The 15,850-nt window shown below is 33.0% G+C and overlaps 1 protein-coding gene across 1 annotated transcript; it reads left to right on the plus strand.

Moving 5' to 3' along the window:
- The first annotated feature begins 864 nt into the window (after nucleotides 1–864).
- On the plus strand, nucleotides 865–15,479 carry Pdhb (Pyruvate dehydrogenase E1 beta subunit). Its single transcript, XM_022062084.2, has 8 exons — nucleotides 865–1,018; nucleotides 1,108–1,170; nucleotides 6,494–6,700; nucleotides 8,198–8,305; nucleotides 9,818–9,925; nucleotides 11,092–11,272; nucleotides 12,106–12,339; nucleotides 13,597–15,479. The coding sequence occupies exons 1-8, from the start codon at nucleotides 881–883 to the stop codon at nucleotides 13,746–13,748; spliced, it is 1,191 nt and encodes a 396-aa protein (XP_021917776.1). The 5' UTR covers nucleotides 865–880; the 3' UTR covers nucleotides 13,749–15,479.
- Nucleotides 15,480–15,850: the final 371 nt, after the last annotated feature.

Consider the following 15,850-nt stretch of genomic DNA (forward strand, 5'->3'; position numbering starts at 1 on the left):
GTGTTATGGTGTGGCAGTATTAATTTCCTTTGCAGGATGACAGCTTTTGTGTAAAAGCAATAAAATTCTTTTAGGCAGTTAACCATGTCATGGTGGAGTAAAGTGCCAAACATTGCTTCATTACAAAGCCCATTCATACTTTGGCATGGAAAGTGCTGTTGTTAGTACAGTAAAAATATGTTTTTCAGAAATGTCAACTACATGAAGTATCATCTCTAAACTAAGAATATAGTAGTACTATGTAGCTTGTGAAGGAAGTGTTTAAAAAACACTATGTGTCATAAATTTCACTTACTTATCCAAATCTCTTTCGTCTTTCATTTCTTGAAGTTGTTTAGGAAGGGGAAGAAACCTAACTTGTGAAGTCTGTCATTCACAACACAGTATTACTGCCCCAGACTATAAAACGACTGTCAACAAAATCACAAATGACCTCTTGCTATCGATATTGGCATCCTTCGACTTCGCGTACGACAGAAGAAGAAGAAGAAGAAGAAGATTGCAGCAAATACTCTATAATTCTGTAATGTTGAATCCAATAATAGAGTGCAGCACTTAAATTTGGTTCACCGCATAGTTTAGAAGTGTGAAAAGTGGCTTAATGAAAATTATTTTCATGCTGACAGGGTGAAAACTTTAGCCCTGACAGAATTGAAGGATTTTAATTAATGATAAAGCTCAAGTTGTTGGTAAATGTACAAGTCCACATTCCAAGGACAATATCGACAATTTAGTAAACGAACATCTTATGTTGTGCGAAGAGACCTAATATGCAGTGCAGAGCCAAAATATGGCCTCAGACACTTACTGGCCAGTTTGGGAAGGCAGAATACATGAATTTAGAACAAGGAGCTTTTAAGTCCCATACCTCTGTAAACAGATGGCACTACATCTAACAACATGCCATCTATATAAATGGAACTACCACTCACAGAAGAGAAAGTCGACGAGGTTTCTGCTAGCGGTCATTTATCGTGTGATCAAGATGGTGACGCACGGAGGCATCGTGTTTCTGCTGGTAATATTTTAATTTAATTTATACTACAAATAAAATTTTGTTATTCATTGGGTTGTAAGTTCTGATAATGACAAACTTATTCATTGCAGAATGCAGCAAAATTTTTATCCCGGCGAGCATTTTCAACTTCAAGAATTGTTAACGCACAGCAGGTACGAATTTAGTTTTTGCTATTACTTTCTTTTAGTCGTGCTGTTTGTTTCTACTGTTCATATGAGCTGCAAGAGGATATACTCACTTGAAAAAAGTGCCGTATTTAGCTAAGGTTGAATATAAGTGTAGATAGTCAGTGGGTTCATACATAATTTAGTTTTTATTCATATTTTATTTATGGTCCTCTAGATTTCTTAATTATGCTAATTACTAACACCTGCCCAACATTGTGAGAAATCCAATTTGTTAACAAAATATTATTAAACAATGTGAAGAATGTACATATTGTGAGTGAAAATATGATAGCAGTGTTGAGTTTTCTTAAAAATATTTAAGCCAACGTATAGATATTTAGTGGCTTCATACATAATTTAATTTTTATTCATATTTTATTTATGGTCTTCAGAATTTCTTCATTATGCTAATTACAAACACTTGTCCTACTTTGTGAGAAATCCAATCTGTTAACAAAATGTTATTAAACAATGTGAAGAATGAACATAATGTGAGTGAAAATATGATAGCAGTGTTGAGTTTTCTTAAAAATATTTAAGCCAAAGTATAGATATTTAGTGGGTTCATACATAATTTATTTTTTATTCATATTCTCTTTATGGTCCTCGAGATTTCTTAATTATGCTAATTACAAACAGCTGCCCTACTTTGTGAGAAATCCAATCTGTTAACAAAATGTTATTAAACAATGTGAAGAATGAACATAATGTGAGTGAAAATATGATAGCAGTGTTGAGTTTTCTTAAAAATATTTAAGCCAACGTATAGATATTTAGTGGGTTCATACATAATTTAATTTTTATTCATATTTTATTTATGGTCTTCAGAATTTCTTCATTATGCTAATTACAAACACTTGTCCTACTTTGTGAGAAATCCAATCTGTTAACAAAATGTTATTAAACAACGTGAAGAATGAACATAATGTGAGTGAAAATATGATAGCAGTGTTGAGTTTTCTTAACAATATTTAAGCCAAAGTATAGATATTTAGTGGGTTCATACATAATTTAATTTTTATTCATATTTTATTTATGGTCTTCAGAATTTCTTTATTATGCTAATTACAAACACCTGCCCTACTTTGTGAGAAATTCAATCTGTTAACAAAATGTTATTAAACAATGTGAAGAATGAACATGTTGTGAGTGAAAATATGACAGCAGTGTTGAGTTTTCTTAAAAATATTTTAGCCAAAGTATAGATACAATAATTTATTTACCGTCTTTACACAAACTTAAAAATGTTGTTAAAATTACTTAAAATTATAACATTTTTTCATTAGATACTAGATCTTGTTACATTTTACATTGACGACATGTTTCGATGTTATCTCATCATCATCAGGTCTATCAATTAAAATCTGTTGCACTTCTTGCTCTGCGTATATTGATTTGTTTTATTTTTTAAGTCTCTTCCATTAAATTTGAAGGCTGTGCCCGGATGCTTTAAATCGGGTTGTATGTGATGTGTTGTGTCCGATATTACGGGCCAGTAGATTGCAATCTACTGGCCCGTAATATCGGACACAACACATCACATACAACCCGATTTAAAGAAGAGTTGCAATCTACTGGCCCGTAATATCGGACACAACACATCACATACAACCCGATTTAAAGCATCCGGGCACAGCCTTCAAATTTAATGGAAGAGACTTAAAAAATCAAACAAATAAAACAAATCAATATACGCAGAGCAAGAAGTGCAACAGATTTTAATTGATAGACCTGATGATGAGATAACATCGAAACATGTCGTCAATGTAAAATGTAACAAGATCTAGTATCTAATGAAAAAAATGTTATAATTTTAAGTAATTTTAACAACATTTTTAAGTTTGTGTAAAGACGGTAAATAAATTATTGTATTAATAAACACAAACATGACGCAATTAAGATATAAAAAAAACAAAAAACAAAGTATAGATATTTAGTGGGTTCATACATAATTTACTTTTTATTCATATTTTATTTATGGTCCTCGAGATTTCTTAATTATGCTAATTACGAACACCTGCCCTACTTTGTGAGAAATCCAATCTGTTAACAAAATGTTATTAAACATTCTGAAGAATGAACATAATGTGAGTGAAAATATGATAGCAGTGTTGAGTTTTCTTAAAAATATTGAAGCCAAAGTATAGATATTTAGTGGGTTCATACATAATTTAATTTTTATTCATATTTTATTTATGGTCTTCAGAATTTCTTCATTACGCTAATTACAAACAGCTGCCCTACTTTGTGAGAAATCCAATCTGTTAACAAAATGTTATTAAACAATGTGAAGAATGTACATATTGTGAGTGAAAATATGACAGCAGTGTTGAGTTTTCTTAAAAATATTTTAGCCAAAGTATAGATATTTAGTGCTTTCATACATAATTTAATTTTTATTCATATTTTATTTATGGTCTTCAGAATTTCTTCATTATGCTAATTACAAACACTTGTCCTACTTTGTGAGAAATCCAATCTGTTAACAAAATGTTATTAAACAATGTGAAGAATGAACATAATGTGAGTGAAAATATGATAGCAGTGTTGAGTTTTCTTAAAAATATTGAAGCCAAAGTATAGATATTTAGTGGGTTCATACATAATTTATTTTTTATTCATATTCTCTTTATGGTCCTCGAGATTTCTTAATTATGCTAATTACAAACAGCTGCCCTACTTTGTGAGAAATCCAATCTGTTAACAAAATGTTATTAAACAATGTGAAGAATGAACATGTTGTGAGTGAAAATATGACAGCAGTGTTGAGTTTTCTTAAAAATATTTTAGCCAAAGTATAGATATTTAGTGGGTTCATACATAATTTAATTTTTATCAGATATTGTAGATGCGTCGTATTGTGATTTATAGTATTAAAAATATATATTAAAATTATCCGTCAATCACAATTTAAAATAATTAAAGGTTAAAATATCATTTTACGAACGTAAAATGATATTTTAATATATATTTTTAATTTTTATTCATATTTTATTTATGGTCTTCGGAATTTCTTCATTATGCTAATTACAAACACTTCTCCTACTTTGTGAGAAATTCAATCTGTTAACAAAATGTTATTAAACAGTGTGAAGAATGAACATGTTGTGAGAGAAAATATGACGGCAGTGTTGAGTTTTCTTAAAAATATTGAAGACATCGCAGAAATAATTTTGCCCCACTAAGAATAAATTAAGGTTTTATAAAACCTAGACGTAGATGGGAGGATAATGTCAGGCGGGATCTATGGGCGCTAGGAGTTGAAGGAGACTGCATTTTGTTGGCCCTGGACAGGGTCCGGTGGAGGACTTTGGTTAATTCGGTGATGAACCTTCGGGTTCGGTGAGCCATCTAGTTAGTTAGTTTATAAAATTGGTCCCAAGGGATGACAATTTATTTTATGAAATGTGGTGAATTTTCCCATAATATGTGGGCCTGTTCCACATTGTTCAACAATATAATTGTTTTTAATGTTGGAATGTTGCATAATGCTTCATTTGTTGCTGAATTTAATAATTTTATTGAAAATTTAAAAGAATTTGGTAAAATGGAAATTGGAAGAAATGAGTAATTTAATGAATTTGCACATGAACTTGATTTTCCAGAGATTTAAAGAAACTAGAAACTTCGTGGTAGTTTGTAACCTTATTTATGTATTAATAGTGAATTTAATGGCACTGTCAGTAACTCAGAGTATATACCAGTATCAAATGATGCAATGAGTGGTGGTTCATGAATTGGAAAGTAGTTCTGGCCATGTTTACTGACCCAGATTTTGGAGGAACTGGAAAAAACTACAACTCTAATAGCCAGTTTTAAATCCCTGATTTGACGCCAGAAAATCCTGAATACAAATTAAGCACTTGGGCATGTTTTTTCCAGGAAACATTATTAGTGAAATTTCACACTCTGTCATTGTAATTTCAGGCACTCAGATATTTTAATGGCTAGAAAATTACCTGTTAAGAATGGGAAAAAATCTATAGTACTTAACACATTTTCATTAAAAGTCTAACAAAAGTACCCAATCTACAGATCACAAATGGATAGGTCATGGACCCCTTAGTATAGTTATCTTGTTTCTTACACAACTTCTGAATATTTCAACAGACATTTGAGGTTACAATAACTGAAAATGCTGATGAAAAAAATTATAACCAACAGTGCAGCAGAGATTTTGACATATATAATAGGCTATACATTTCATTTATTGGACTGTTTGTAGTAAAGTCACATCCTTATGAATGTATGCTGTTCAATGAAGGCAGTTTTTAGTAGACATTTGAATCAGTAGAGAAGAAAGAAAACAATATTTATAATGTATGATCATATTTTTCGGTGAAACTTACGGAAAGTATATGCATTTGATTGTAGTTCTCACATTTGTTTTTCATGAGCAGACACTTATCTGTTTTATTGATGGATATGCTTATGAGCTACGTAACCTTCCATTGTTAAAGTTGTCATTATTATCTTCAAGGTATATCAAAAGGCCTGTTCTGATCATGTAGGAATTTTCATAAGTTGTCATCACATCTTCTCAAGTCATTGCTTGTCAGGCTGCTCTACATGGGTGCAAGGTGTTCATTCTGCTGTATGTTGATGTAGTTTGTTTCAAGTAGTGAGATTATTTATTTCATCTTGTAAGGTGTGACCGGCAACTTTTCTAAAACATTTAATTTCAGCTGTATCATTTCTTCTTTTGTCGGCAGTTTAAGCTGAATAATGCAGGGCATCACAGAACTACTAATACATCTGAACTTATTGGACATACAGTACTGAAATGTTGGGAAGTGGTGAACTTTTTCAGTACCTGCTCTCACAACAACATATGTATTAAACATAGAGCGTAGCTTTATGCCAAGCTCTTTCTGGGAGACAATGGCAATTGCTGAAGAAATTTTGCATTTCTCTCAGGGTTAAGAGTATTTGGGAATTGATCCAATATGTGAAAAAGACGCTGTCCACATATATTGTATGGTCTGATGATGTTAGAAGAATTTAGATAATTACCTGGCAGATGTCACTAGGATAAAGGTAGAGAAAACAAACACTTTTAAGCATTACAGCCAGTGAAAACAATTTGTATGGGAACATATTTTAGCATTTTGGACAAATAGGGTTAATTGCATTAAAGTCTTCATGTAGTGTATTTAAAGGGATGAACATTTTTGGGCTATTTGTAAGTTTTCTTTCATTTTATTATTATGATGTTTTATGCAGGATGTTATTTGCTGCATGGAGCTTAATTTTTCAGAATGTTTTTTATAAATCACACTATATTTGAATAATAGTTTGTGTTTTACAGATGACAGTACGAGATGCTCTCAATGCTGGTTTGGATGAAGAAATGGAGCGTGATGAACGAGTATTTGTTCTGGGTGAGGAGGTGGCAATGTATGATGGTGCATATAAAGTGTCTCGTGGATTGTGGAAGAAATATGGAGACAAAAGAGTTATTGATACACCAATAACAGAAATGGGATTTGCTGGAATAGCAGTTGGAGCTGCAATGGTATGTTAATGGTTGATTGAATGCTTGTATTAACTTGATAATGTAATTATTATTTCATTCATAATCACTGTAATTTGTTGAAAATTAATCATGCTCAGAACGCATGAACGTGACACAATACTAAATTTTAATTTGTATCTCAATTGCGTCATGTTTGTGTTGATTCGAATACACATATTTATTTTGGCTGTCTATACACAAACTTATTAAAATGAGTTGTTAAAATATTATAACATTCACCATATAAATATAAAATATATAAAATACGTTATGTTATGTTTTGGTGCTCTTTTTATCGTATTACGATATTACATTCCATTTTGGCACCTTCATTTAGAAACGACATGTTTCGATGTACTAGGACATCATCTTCAGGTTATCAATTCTATTAATTTTATAAACTATTATATACTAAGCTGCGTTGCATTTATTGATTTTATGCGTTTGTTGAATCCATCCATCTTCATGATTGATTTGGTGTTAATGTTTCATTGTTTATTGTCTGTGGAATTAATTTCCAGTTATTATTTTACAACAAAATGGAATGTAATATCATAATACGATAAAAAGAGTACCAAAACATAACATAACGTATTTTATATTTATATGGTGAATGTTATAATATTTTAACAACTCATTTTAATAAGTTTGTGTATAGACGGCCAAAATAAATATGTGTACTAAATTTTAAGTCTTTCTGTGAAGTTAAATTCTGTTTAATTATAAATATAAGGGAGATTTGGAAAAATCCACCCAAGAGTAACTACTGATAGTAGCTTTGAATGCTGGAACATTCCAGTATCAGTTTGTTGAATAAGTAAATATAAGGTGTGATTGATAATACTTGACTGAATACAATCTACAGAAATTGATTTTGTTTATAAAAACTAAACCTAGCCAAATTTTGCCTTGGTAACAGTAGTTTCTTACAAATAATGCCAGTGTGGTAGGTTATTGAAAAATATGACAGTTAAAGAGAAGGGCAGGTGAGTTGGAGTTTTTTACATGTACTTATCATGGTTTGGACTACTTTTTTCCATTAATAATGTTTCATATCATAATGACACTTTATCAGCTACATGTGTTAACAAAGTGCTGGATGACAGGATGACTAAATGATGACTCAGGAAGGACATGAAAGAAAGCAATAGTGGACTATTCTTAAGAATTTCAGACAGATTAAGGAAAAGTATGAAATACCTCAGAATTGCTTATCTCTTAGTGGAGGTTTGAAAGTTGATTCTGAACACAAAACAAGAATCCTCACCATTTACCATGATGTTCTGAACTACTATTATTGTTACCTTAATTCCAGCTGTCTGTGATTTTATACAAGTGATCACAGAACATTTTTTGCATTTTCACTGAATTTTCATCTCCTATTGCTCTTCCTTTCCCACACTAGGTGGTAAGATAGACCTTAATATTTTGGTACTATAGAACATAAGATGGCATTTATCTTAATTTTCTTTAGTGTTTAATTATATTATATTTCAGGCTGGCTTGCGTCCTGTCTGTGAATTCATGACATTCAACTTTTCAATGCAAGCAATAGACCATGTTATAAACTCTGCAGCCAAAACATTTTATATGTCAGCAGGCAAAGTAAGTTAAAAGATAACATTTTCTTTTGCTCTCCCATACTCTACAGTAAAATCCTTGTGAGTTTCTCCTAAGAGACAAACTTTTGTAGTACACTGTATGCAACAAAAATCAAGCACATCTTATTAACCCGTCGACGTGGTAGTTTAAATACCCAGCATATACCGCTGTCGTGCTGTTCCGGCGGTAGTATTTTTTAAATGCCCATTGAAATTTTGCTGTAAAATACTCTTTTCTTCATAACTTTTGAACTATATGAGATATAATTATGAATTTTTCACTGAAATCCTCTTAAAAGATGGTTTTGTAATCTTACCTTACAAGATGAGTACCATGTGTGTGATCAATGGAAGAAAGTGGATTAGAAGTTGAGTTTTGTATTTTTAGTTCTTGAAACAGACATAAAAACACTACACAACACCAATAAATAGATTCTATCCTTTTCCTGCGTTTCTGGCACTCCACACAATGTATCTGAGGCCTTCACTTGTTTACTTTTTCAGAAATACGAGCCACGAAATGTCCCCCCTCCACGTGACTATCAGTTGGCTCCGAACTGTAGCCCCTACTATATACATCATCATAAGAGTTATAACCGTCTCTTTCTAACAAGGCTTTTAATTATAGATTTCTGAGTATAGGGGTGTTAAAATTTTGTTATTTCTGAAATACACATACATGCCGATTCCACTTGTATTCCTAACTTGAGGAACATTTTGTCTGCTTCAGATATGACCTTTTTTCCTCTGTCTTTCCACTCTGTTCCCCTCTCTTTATTTCCAGGATTTATGGCTGTCATTTTAACCTTTTTGAGACCCTAAATTCCATTCACAACAAACACCACATGTATGAGAGGTAGCCTTGAAAACTTGTAGGTCAGGCATTTATACTTACCAATGGCCAGCACAGTTAAAAGAAATACACACACTGTTGCCACATCATCAGAAAGAGGATTCCTTTCACAGCAGACCAGTCCAAAGTTTATAAAGCAGTCGTTATTCATACCATACTTATGGGTTGTAGAAATTAGACTTAGAGTCTTGCGTATATGCACGTGGAACGGGAAAGCAGTTAAGTTTAAATGCCCGCGTGTATACACGTAGAAACACGTCTGAGGGTTAAAGATATCAGGCCCTGAAAATATTTTGTATACGTTCCTGGTATACTACAGAAAATAAAAATACTCCTAAAGTATGCAGTCAGATTCAAACATAGAACCTTTAAATCGTAATGCCAATGAACAACAAATGACAGAAAAATAAAAGAAATACCTATTTCCTTCGCACTCGTAGCCTCACCAGTGCAGCAATAATGACACCGTAATAATGTGTATGATGAAACTGGCAGTTACTGGAGTGCACATGCTTCACAGACAAACAATTGTTAGACATCCTCTTTTGAATATCAGAGTTTTTTTATGGTGACCGCATAGCATAAGTTGGTTGTATGTTAGTCTGTAACTGACTTGTTTTGATATCTTTTTATATTGAATTTATTTCCCTTTCTATTATTTAGGTGAATGTGCCCATCGTGTTCCGTGGACCTAATGGGGCTGCAGCAGGTGTTGCAGCACAGCATTCTCAGTGTTTTGGCGCTTGGTACAGCCATTGCCCAGGTCTAAAGGTGAAGTCACAGAGCAAATTCTTGATCTGTAGATTTCCCATTAAATGTGTAACATGGAAATACTATTCAAAAGAAACTGAAACACATCTTCAATAAATTCTCCTTTGTAATAACTTTTGTTTCCTGCCCAGTTGTATTGCCATTTGTTCGTTTTGAATAATGTGCTGCATGATGATGATTTTCTAGGTTTTGGCAACATGTAGAGTTGTCAGTAGATGCCAATGTATGTACTGATGAGTCTACACAACATCAAAATCAAGAACATCATCCTTACTGCCATGTAAACTTGAAATTTTAACAATGTGCCACTTGTTCATATTACTTATGAAGAAGGCTTTATTGCTGACCATTTTTCTTTCTATTCATTATTTGTTTTACAATAAACTATAATCCATCTGTTGAAAGTCACTCTTTAATATAATTTTTCTGATTCCAAGAGTGGGCAGGCATTGTTGTGCAACACTATGACATTTCTCATTAGCATGATTGGACTCTTTCTCTTGATGACAGTATGAAATTCTTGCAGGGTTCCACAGTAATGCTGTGTATTGATCATCATTCAGCTGGTTGACAACCCTCATTACCAAGGAACTGTAGGACAGCTTATTTGCATATTTGAATGTCAGTAAAGGGTATAAAAGAATATTAGAGCATGATCATTGTTGATAAAGCAGTACAAATTTTGCATCATGTCATTGAAAAAACATTGTTTGGATGTGTCTGATATTTAAAAATCCTCTACAGTTTTCAAGGTATTTTACAATTACTGAAGAGCTGATACTTACATCTTGGGATTTGGGGTGGGACTACCAATCATTCGCTCATATTTTCAGATTATGATACATCGAATTTAAGAAAGATTAATAACTTTTACTCATGAGATTCTTTTAAAATTAATATGGAATATAATGTATTAAAATTTTCAGTTGGATGAAATTTACTTTATTCTTATATTAGAGAACATATAATACAGTGTGTTCGAAAAGTCACTGTGCAGTTGCAGTTATGTAGTAGTGTATGACCTGGCAATACTGGCAGATCATAACCAAGACAAAACACTAGACAGTGACTTCAAAATATTTTTTATAATATAAAGCCAATTTTCTAAAACTGAAATCTTTTCATTTCTGTTGTCAGTTAACTTAGTTTTCAGATACCTCTTGCAGGTGGTCTCCCCATACACAGCTGAAGATCACAAAGGGTTGATAAAGGCAGCAATTCGTGACCCAGATCCAGTTGTGGTATTGGAAAATGAGATTTTATATGGCGTTGCATTTCCTGTATCAGACGAAGCTATGTCTAAAGACTTTCTTGTGCCAATAGGAAAGGCTAAAATAGAACGTACAGGTAAGATGAACTAAATTATATGTTCTCTGTGTTACAGTACATACAACTTGGTAATTTGTACCATTGTATTTTAAATACAAGTATCACAATCAGCTACACACTAACCTAACCACCTGCTGTTGACTTTACCATCACAATAATGTGGCCAGAAGCAAGATCTCCATTTATCTGTACAGACAGAATATAAACATGGAGCCTTCTGCTGTGCCATAGAAATGTTAATCAGTGAAGTACGTGCCATTATGTTATGTATATTGAGGTTCAGTTGAGTATTGATAAAATGTGTGTTAATTTGAAATTTTATATAAATTTAAAATGCTAATATTTTAAATATACATTGATGTGAAAAGACGGTGTAACCAAAACAGTTTTGCCTCAGAATGGGCTAGTATATTGTAACATTTCTTTATCCTTAATTACAAATATCGTCTTCTTTTTCTGGTTTAACAATGTTTTCTACATTTTCCGGTACCTTTTACGGGTCCCCAACTGTTTAGTTGGCTTGATCTATGGACATTTGGTAGGACCCCGTGGAAGAGGGATCGGCCTGTCGCAAGGCCTCTACCTATTTACAGGACAGCACAACACAGAAAAACATCCATGGCATGAGTGGGATTCGAACCCACAGTCCCCGCGATCAAGCGGCACAAGACCCACGCTTCAGACTGCGCGGCCACTGCGGACCCCCAAATTACAAATATCGTGTAACATTTTTAGGAGTTGCTGGCTTCTTTAAGTGCCTTTACCCATCCATATTGCACATAGGAAATGATTACAATCTGGTTCTTGTAATTATTTGTGTACAGTACAGTGCAGTATTGGTTTTGTTGTAGGAAGCCACATTACATTGGTTGCACATTCAAGGGCTGTAGAACTTTCACTTGATGCAGCAAAGGAACTTGCAGGGGAAGGAATTGAGTGTGAAGTCATAAATCTGAGATCCATTAGACCACTGGATGAAGAAACAATAATAAAAAGTGTGATAAAGACAAATCATCTTGTGACAGTTGAGCAAGGGTGGCCACAGTGTGGAATTGGTTCAGAAATATGTGCTAGAATAATGGAGAGTAAGTACAAACAATATATTGTTGATCATTTCCAATAAAGTTGTCAATTGTTAACAGTCTTGATCTGCTGTACCATTATCATATTTAGAGTAGAAAGTGATTTTCCAGAGTGGTTGGTTATTATTTGCACATAGAATTATATGTAAAGTTTTATTAAAGTAATTCGCTTTTGTTTGTATGGAAGCTGAAAAGAAAGCATGGAGCTTTGAAGCACTCCTTTACTAATAAAATGTAGCAAGAATGTAGAGTAGAATCCCGATAATCCAGGTTGTTTGGGAAATGTATTTTCCCAGATAATACACAAAAGTTAAACAAAAACATACAAATGTAAGAAATATGTAAGTTTATTTACTGACATACAGTACTTAGATATATAAATTTTTACTGATAACACAAAGGATTTTATATAAAATTCAGTACAGTACATACCAACTATTTTCTAAAAGAGGATTCTAACAGGTAGTAATAATGTTCTGTTTTTAAATGTTACAAATTTTAAAACAGATTTCTAAAATTAATTTGTACTTTTTTTTTCAAACCACATAGACCCTGGATAATCTGGAGCAGTGGTCCCCTACCTTTTTGTGCCTACGGGCACATTTGAGAGATTATGAGATCGTGGCGGGCACCATCCAATTAACAAAGCCAAATTTTCTTTTCTCTGGACAAATAAGATATGGACACCAAATAATACACAAAACAACACGACGTTTAATGATACAAGAAACCATGCAATCAAAAATACGTAGTTTTATAAGTACAATTATTATTATTACTCAAGTGGGAAGTTAGTGTGATGTTTGGCACTTCATTTCATCGGCCAGTTTTTCAAATTTGGGAGTGTAGGATGATGTTGCTGCTCGCAAACAATCGTCAAGATGGGCGTCAGTAAGTCAAGATCTGTGCTTTGATTTTATAATGTTCATGATTGAACGGCCTTCATTATTCAGTATAACCTCTTTCCATAACAACGCGGGCACCGCGTTGGGGACCACTGATCTGGAGTGTACTGTATAGTGATTATGTTTTGCATATATACTGTCTTGTATTTCTCTTCTTTTTGATTCAGCAGATTTCATAAGAAGTTGCAGTTTTGACTGGATGGTTACCGTATGTGTGTGTGTGTATATATGTGTAAATTTAACACAGGTCTTATTAAACTCTGCACTTGAACTTGTCTGAGTAGTTCCCTTAATGTGATCAAGCAGTCTCAATTCAAACAACAATTATCATGAACTAAGTTACTTTTCTTTGCAGGTGAAGCATTCTACCATTTGGACTCACCTGTAGTACGTGTAACAGGTGTAGATGCACCAATGCCATACACCAAGAGCCTAGAGGCAGCTGCACTACCTCAACCACATGACATTGTCCGAGCCGTCAAACAAGTTCTTACCGTAAAATCATAAATAGTTTATATTTTAATTTTAATTTAAAATCCAGCTTGTTTATCCTTTATCCATGAAAACCTCTGTTTCATATACTGTATCAGTATAACAAAGTTTTGGTTTCCACCCTTTAGAATGGAATCGTAGATATAGAGTGATCGTGTGCTGCATGAATTTATATATTAATGTAAAACTTGAAGATGACTGTCTTCTGGGATGTTGAACCATGTAGTGTGGTAGAAGTTACCAACATTTGCGAGGTCCTTACTGCCTCCATCATGCGGTTGATGACTCATCACTCTGTTGATGGAGGCAGTACACACCTATAAAACATTAGTTAGCTTCTACCAGATTACATGTTTCAACATCCCAGAACACAGTCATCTTCATACTCACTGCCGTGAGAACCTAAAATCTCACAATGTTGAACTTTTCATGCAACACATTATTAATCAGTCACACAAACATTTCAAATTGTGAGTTTGAATATATAAAATTAAATATTGTGTTACTATCAGACATTATGTTATGTGACTGTGACATCCATCACTTACTCTGCTCAAGTATAATTATGTTACAAGTCTAACTAAGACTATAAATAAAAGTAGTTCATTTGACTGAGGTAAGTTTTAATATGAGAATATCATCCTAAATATCAGTTTTAATGTTCCTGATACACAGTTTTGATCCAGGATAACAGAGATGACACTGGAATAATGGTACCAGCATACAGGAAATTTGGAGTTAGAAATACAATTTAAATTTAAGAATCAGTTTTAGAGTATGTTGGAGTGTAGTTGGACTGTGGGTATGTACTTGTATCACCAGTGCCTTTATTATGTAAAAATAAATTTGCTGGAGTGGTGGAGGAATGATGCTTCATGCTTCCTAATTCTCAGCATCTTCTGTTCACAAAAGTGGGCCACAAATACATATTTTTTATTTCTATTACATTCGTATTTGTGAAATATACCATATTATGTGCTATTGATTACTACCATGAACTAAAACACTTTGTATTACATTTATATTAGTAGTATTCTTTCCAGAAATTTATGAATTAGCCAATGTTTGTCTGAACACTGCTTTATTATTTGTGACTGCAGTCATAATTTCAAAAATTTTAACATAAAGTTTTGTCACTTTCTGGTATTTTATTTTCAGTGTTCCTCTCTAATTTAACTTATTGATTGAAAATGTGTCTTGATAAAAAATCTTAGTGAGATTCAACAGTGAGGCTGTATTGTGAGTAAAGGCAATTATAGGTTTAAACCCCCACTCATCCAAAATACGTAGCATAATTTGCATATGTTAGAAAGTTTTCTTAGATGTATAGTCAGTCTGCATATTTACACACTTTTCCATTCAACAGAATCACTTGTGCCCATATACAAGATTTGTTTGAGGAACATACACTGTATCATATATCCTAAGTTCAGACATTTGCCACAATCTATAAAAAGGCTCAGTTTGTGATTATATGAAGCAATGGTTGCAATCTTATGAATTTCCTGGTCATTGACAGCTATTATCTGATGTACCTATTAAAATGTTGCTATTGCTTGGAGCTGAATTTTGCCATGGGCTATTTGTATATAGTAGATGTTACACATTCATGGAACTAGAATCTCAGTTTCAAAATATGCAGGTTATTGGAAGTATGTAGACTTTTATAAATAAAGTGTATAGCAAGAAGTATGCAATAATATATATATGATTGGTGAATAAAAGGCCTTAACATGCTAAATATTACGATTTTGTTCTGCTACCTAGTTATTTATGGAGTTCCTATTAATATTCTTGAAATCTTTGTGACCCCAGACCACTGCTTTCTATGGTACATTTTATCCAGTGAATATACTACTAAATTCATGATACCTTAATACAGTGGTTCCTAACAGGGGTGCTACAGACACCTTCCAAGCCTGTTGCAGAAATTTACACTTGCAAGTTTTCCTACTTTTATTGCTATTAAAATGTGTCTTCTTTTACTCATCTCCCTCCATATTATCTTCATCAGTTTAGGGCTCTCCTGTGTTTTTTTTGAGAAAATTGCAATGATGGGAAATGTGAGAGGGGTGCCACAATATGGAATATGTGTTCAGGGTACTAGCTGTGAAACA

The sequence above is a fragment of the Zootermopsis nevadensis genome, unplaced genomic scaffold, assembly GCF_977971745.1.
Source record: "Zootermopsis nevadensis isolate Lab colony 2312 unplaced genomic scaffold, Znev_1.0 Znev_ptg000025l, whole genome shotgun sequence".
NCBI classification, from domain to species: domain Eukaryota; kingdom Metazoa; phylum Arthropoda; class Insecta; order Blattodea; family Termopsidae; genus Zootermopsis; species Zootermopsis nevadensis.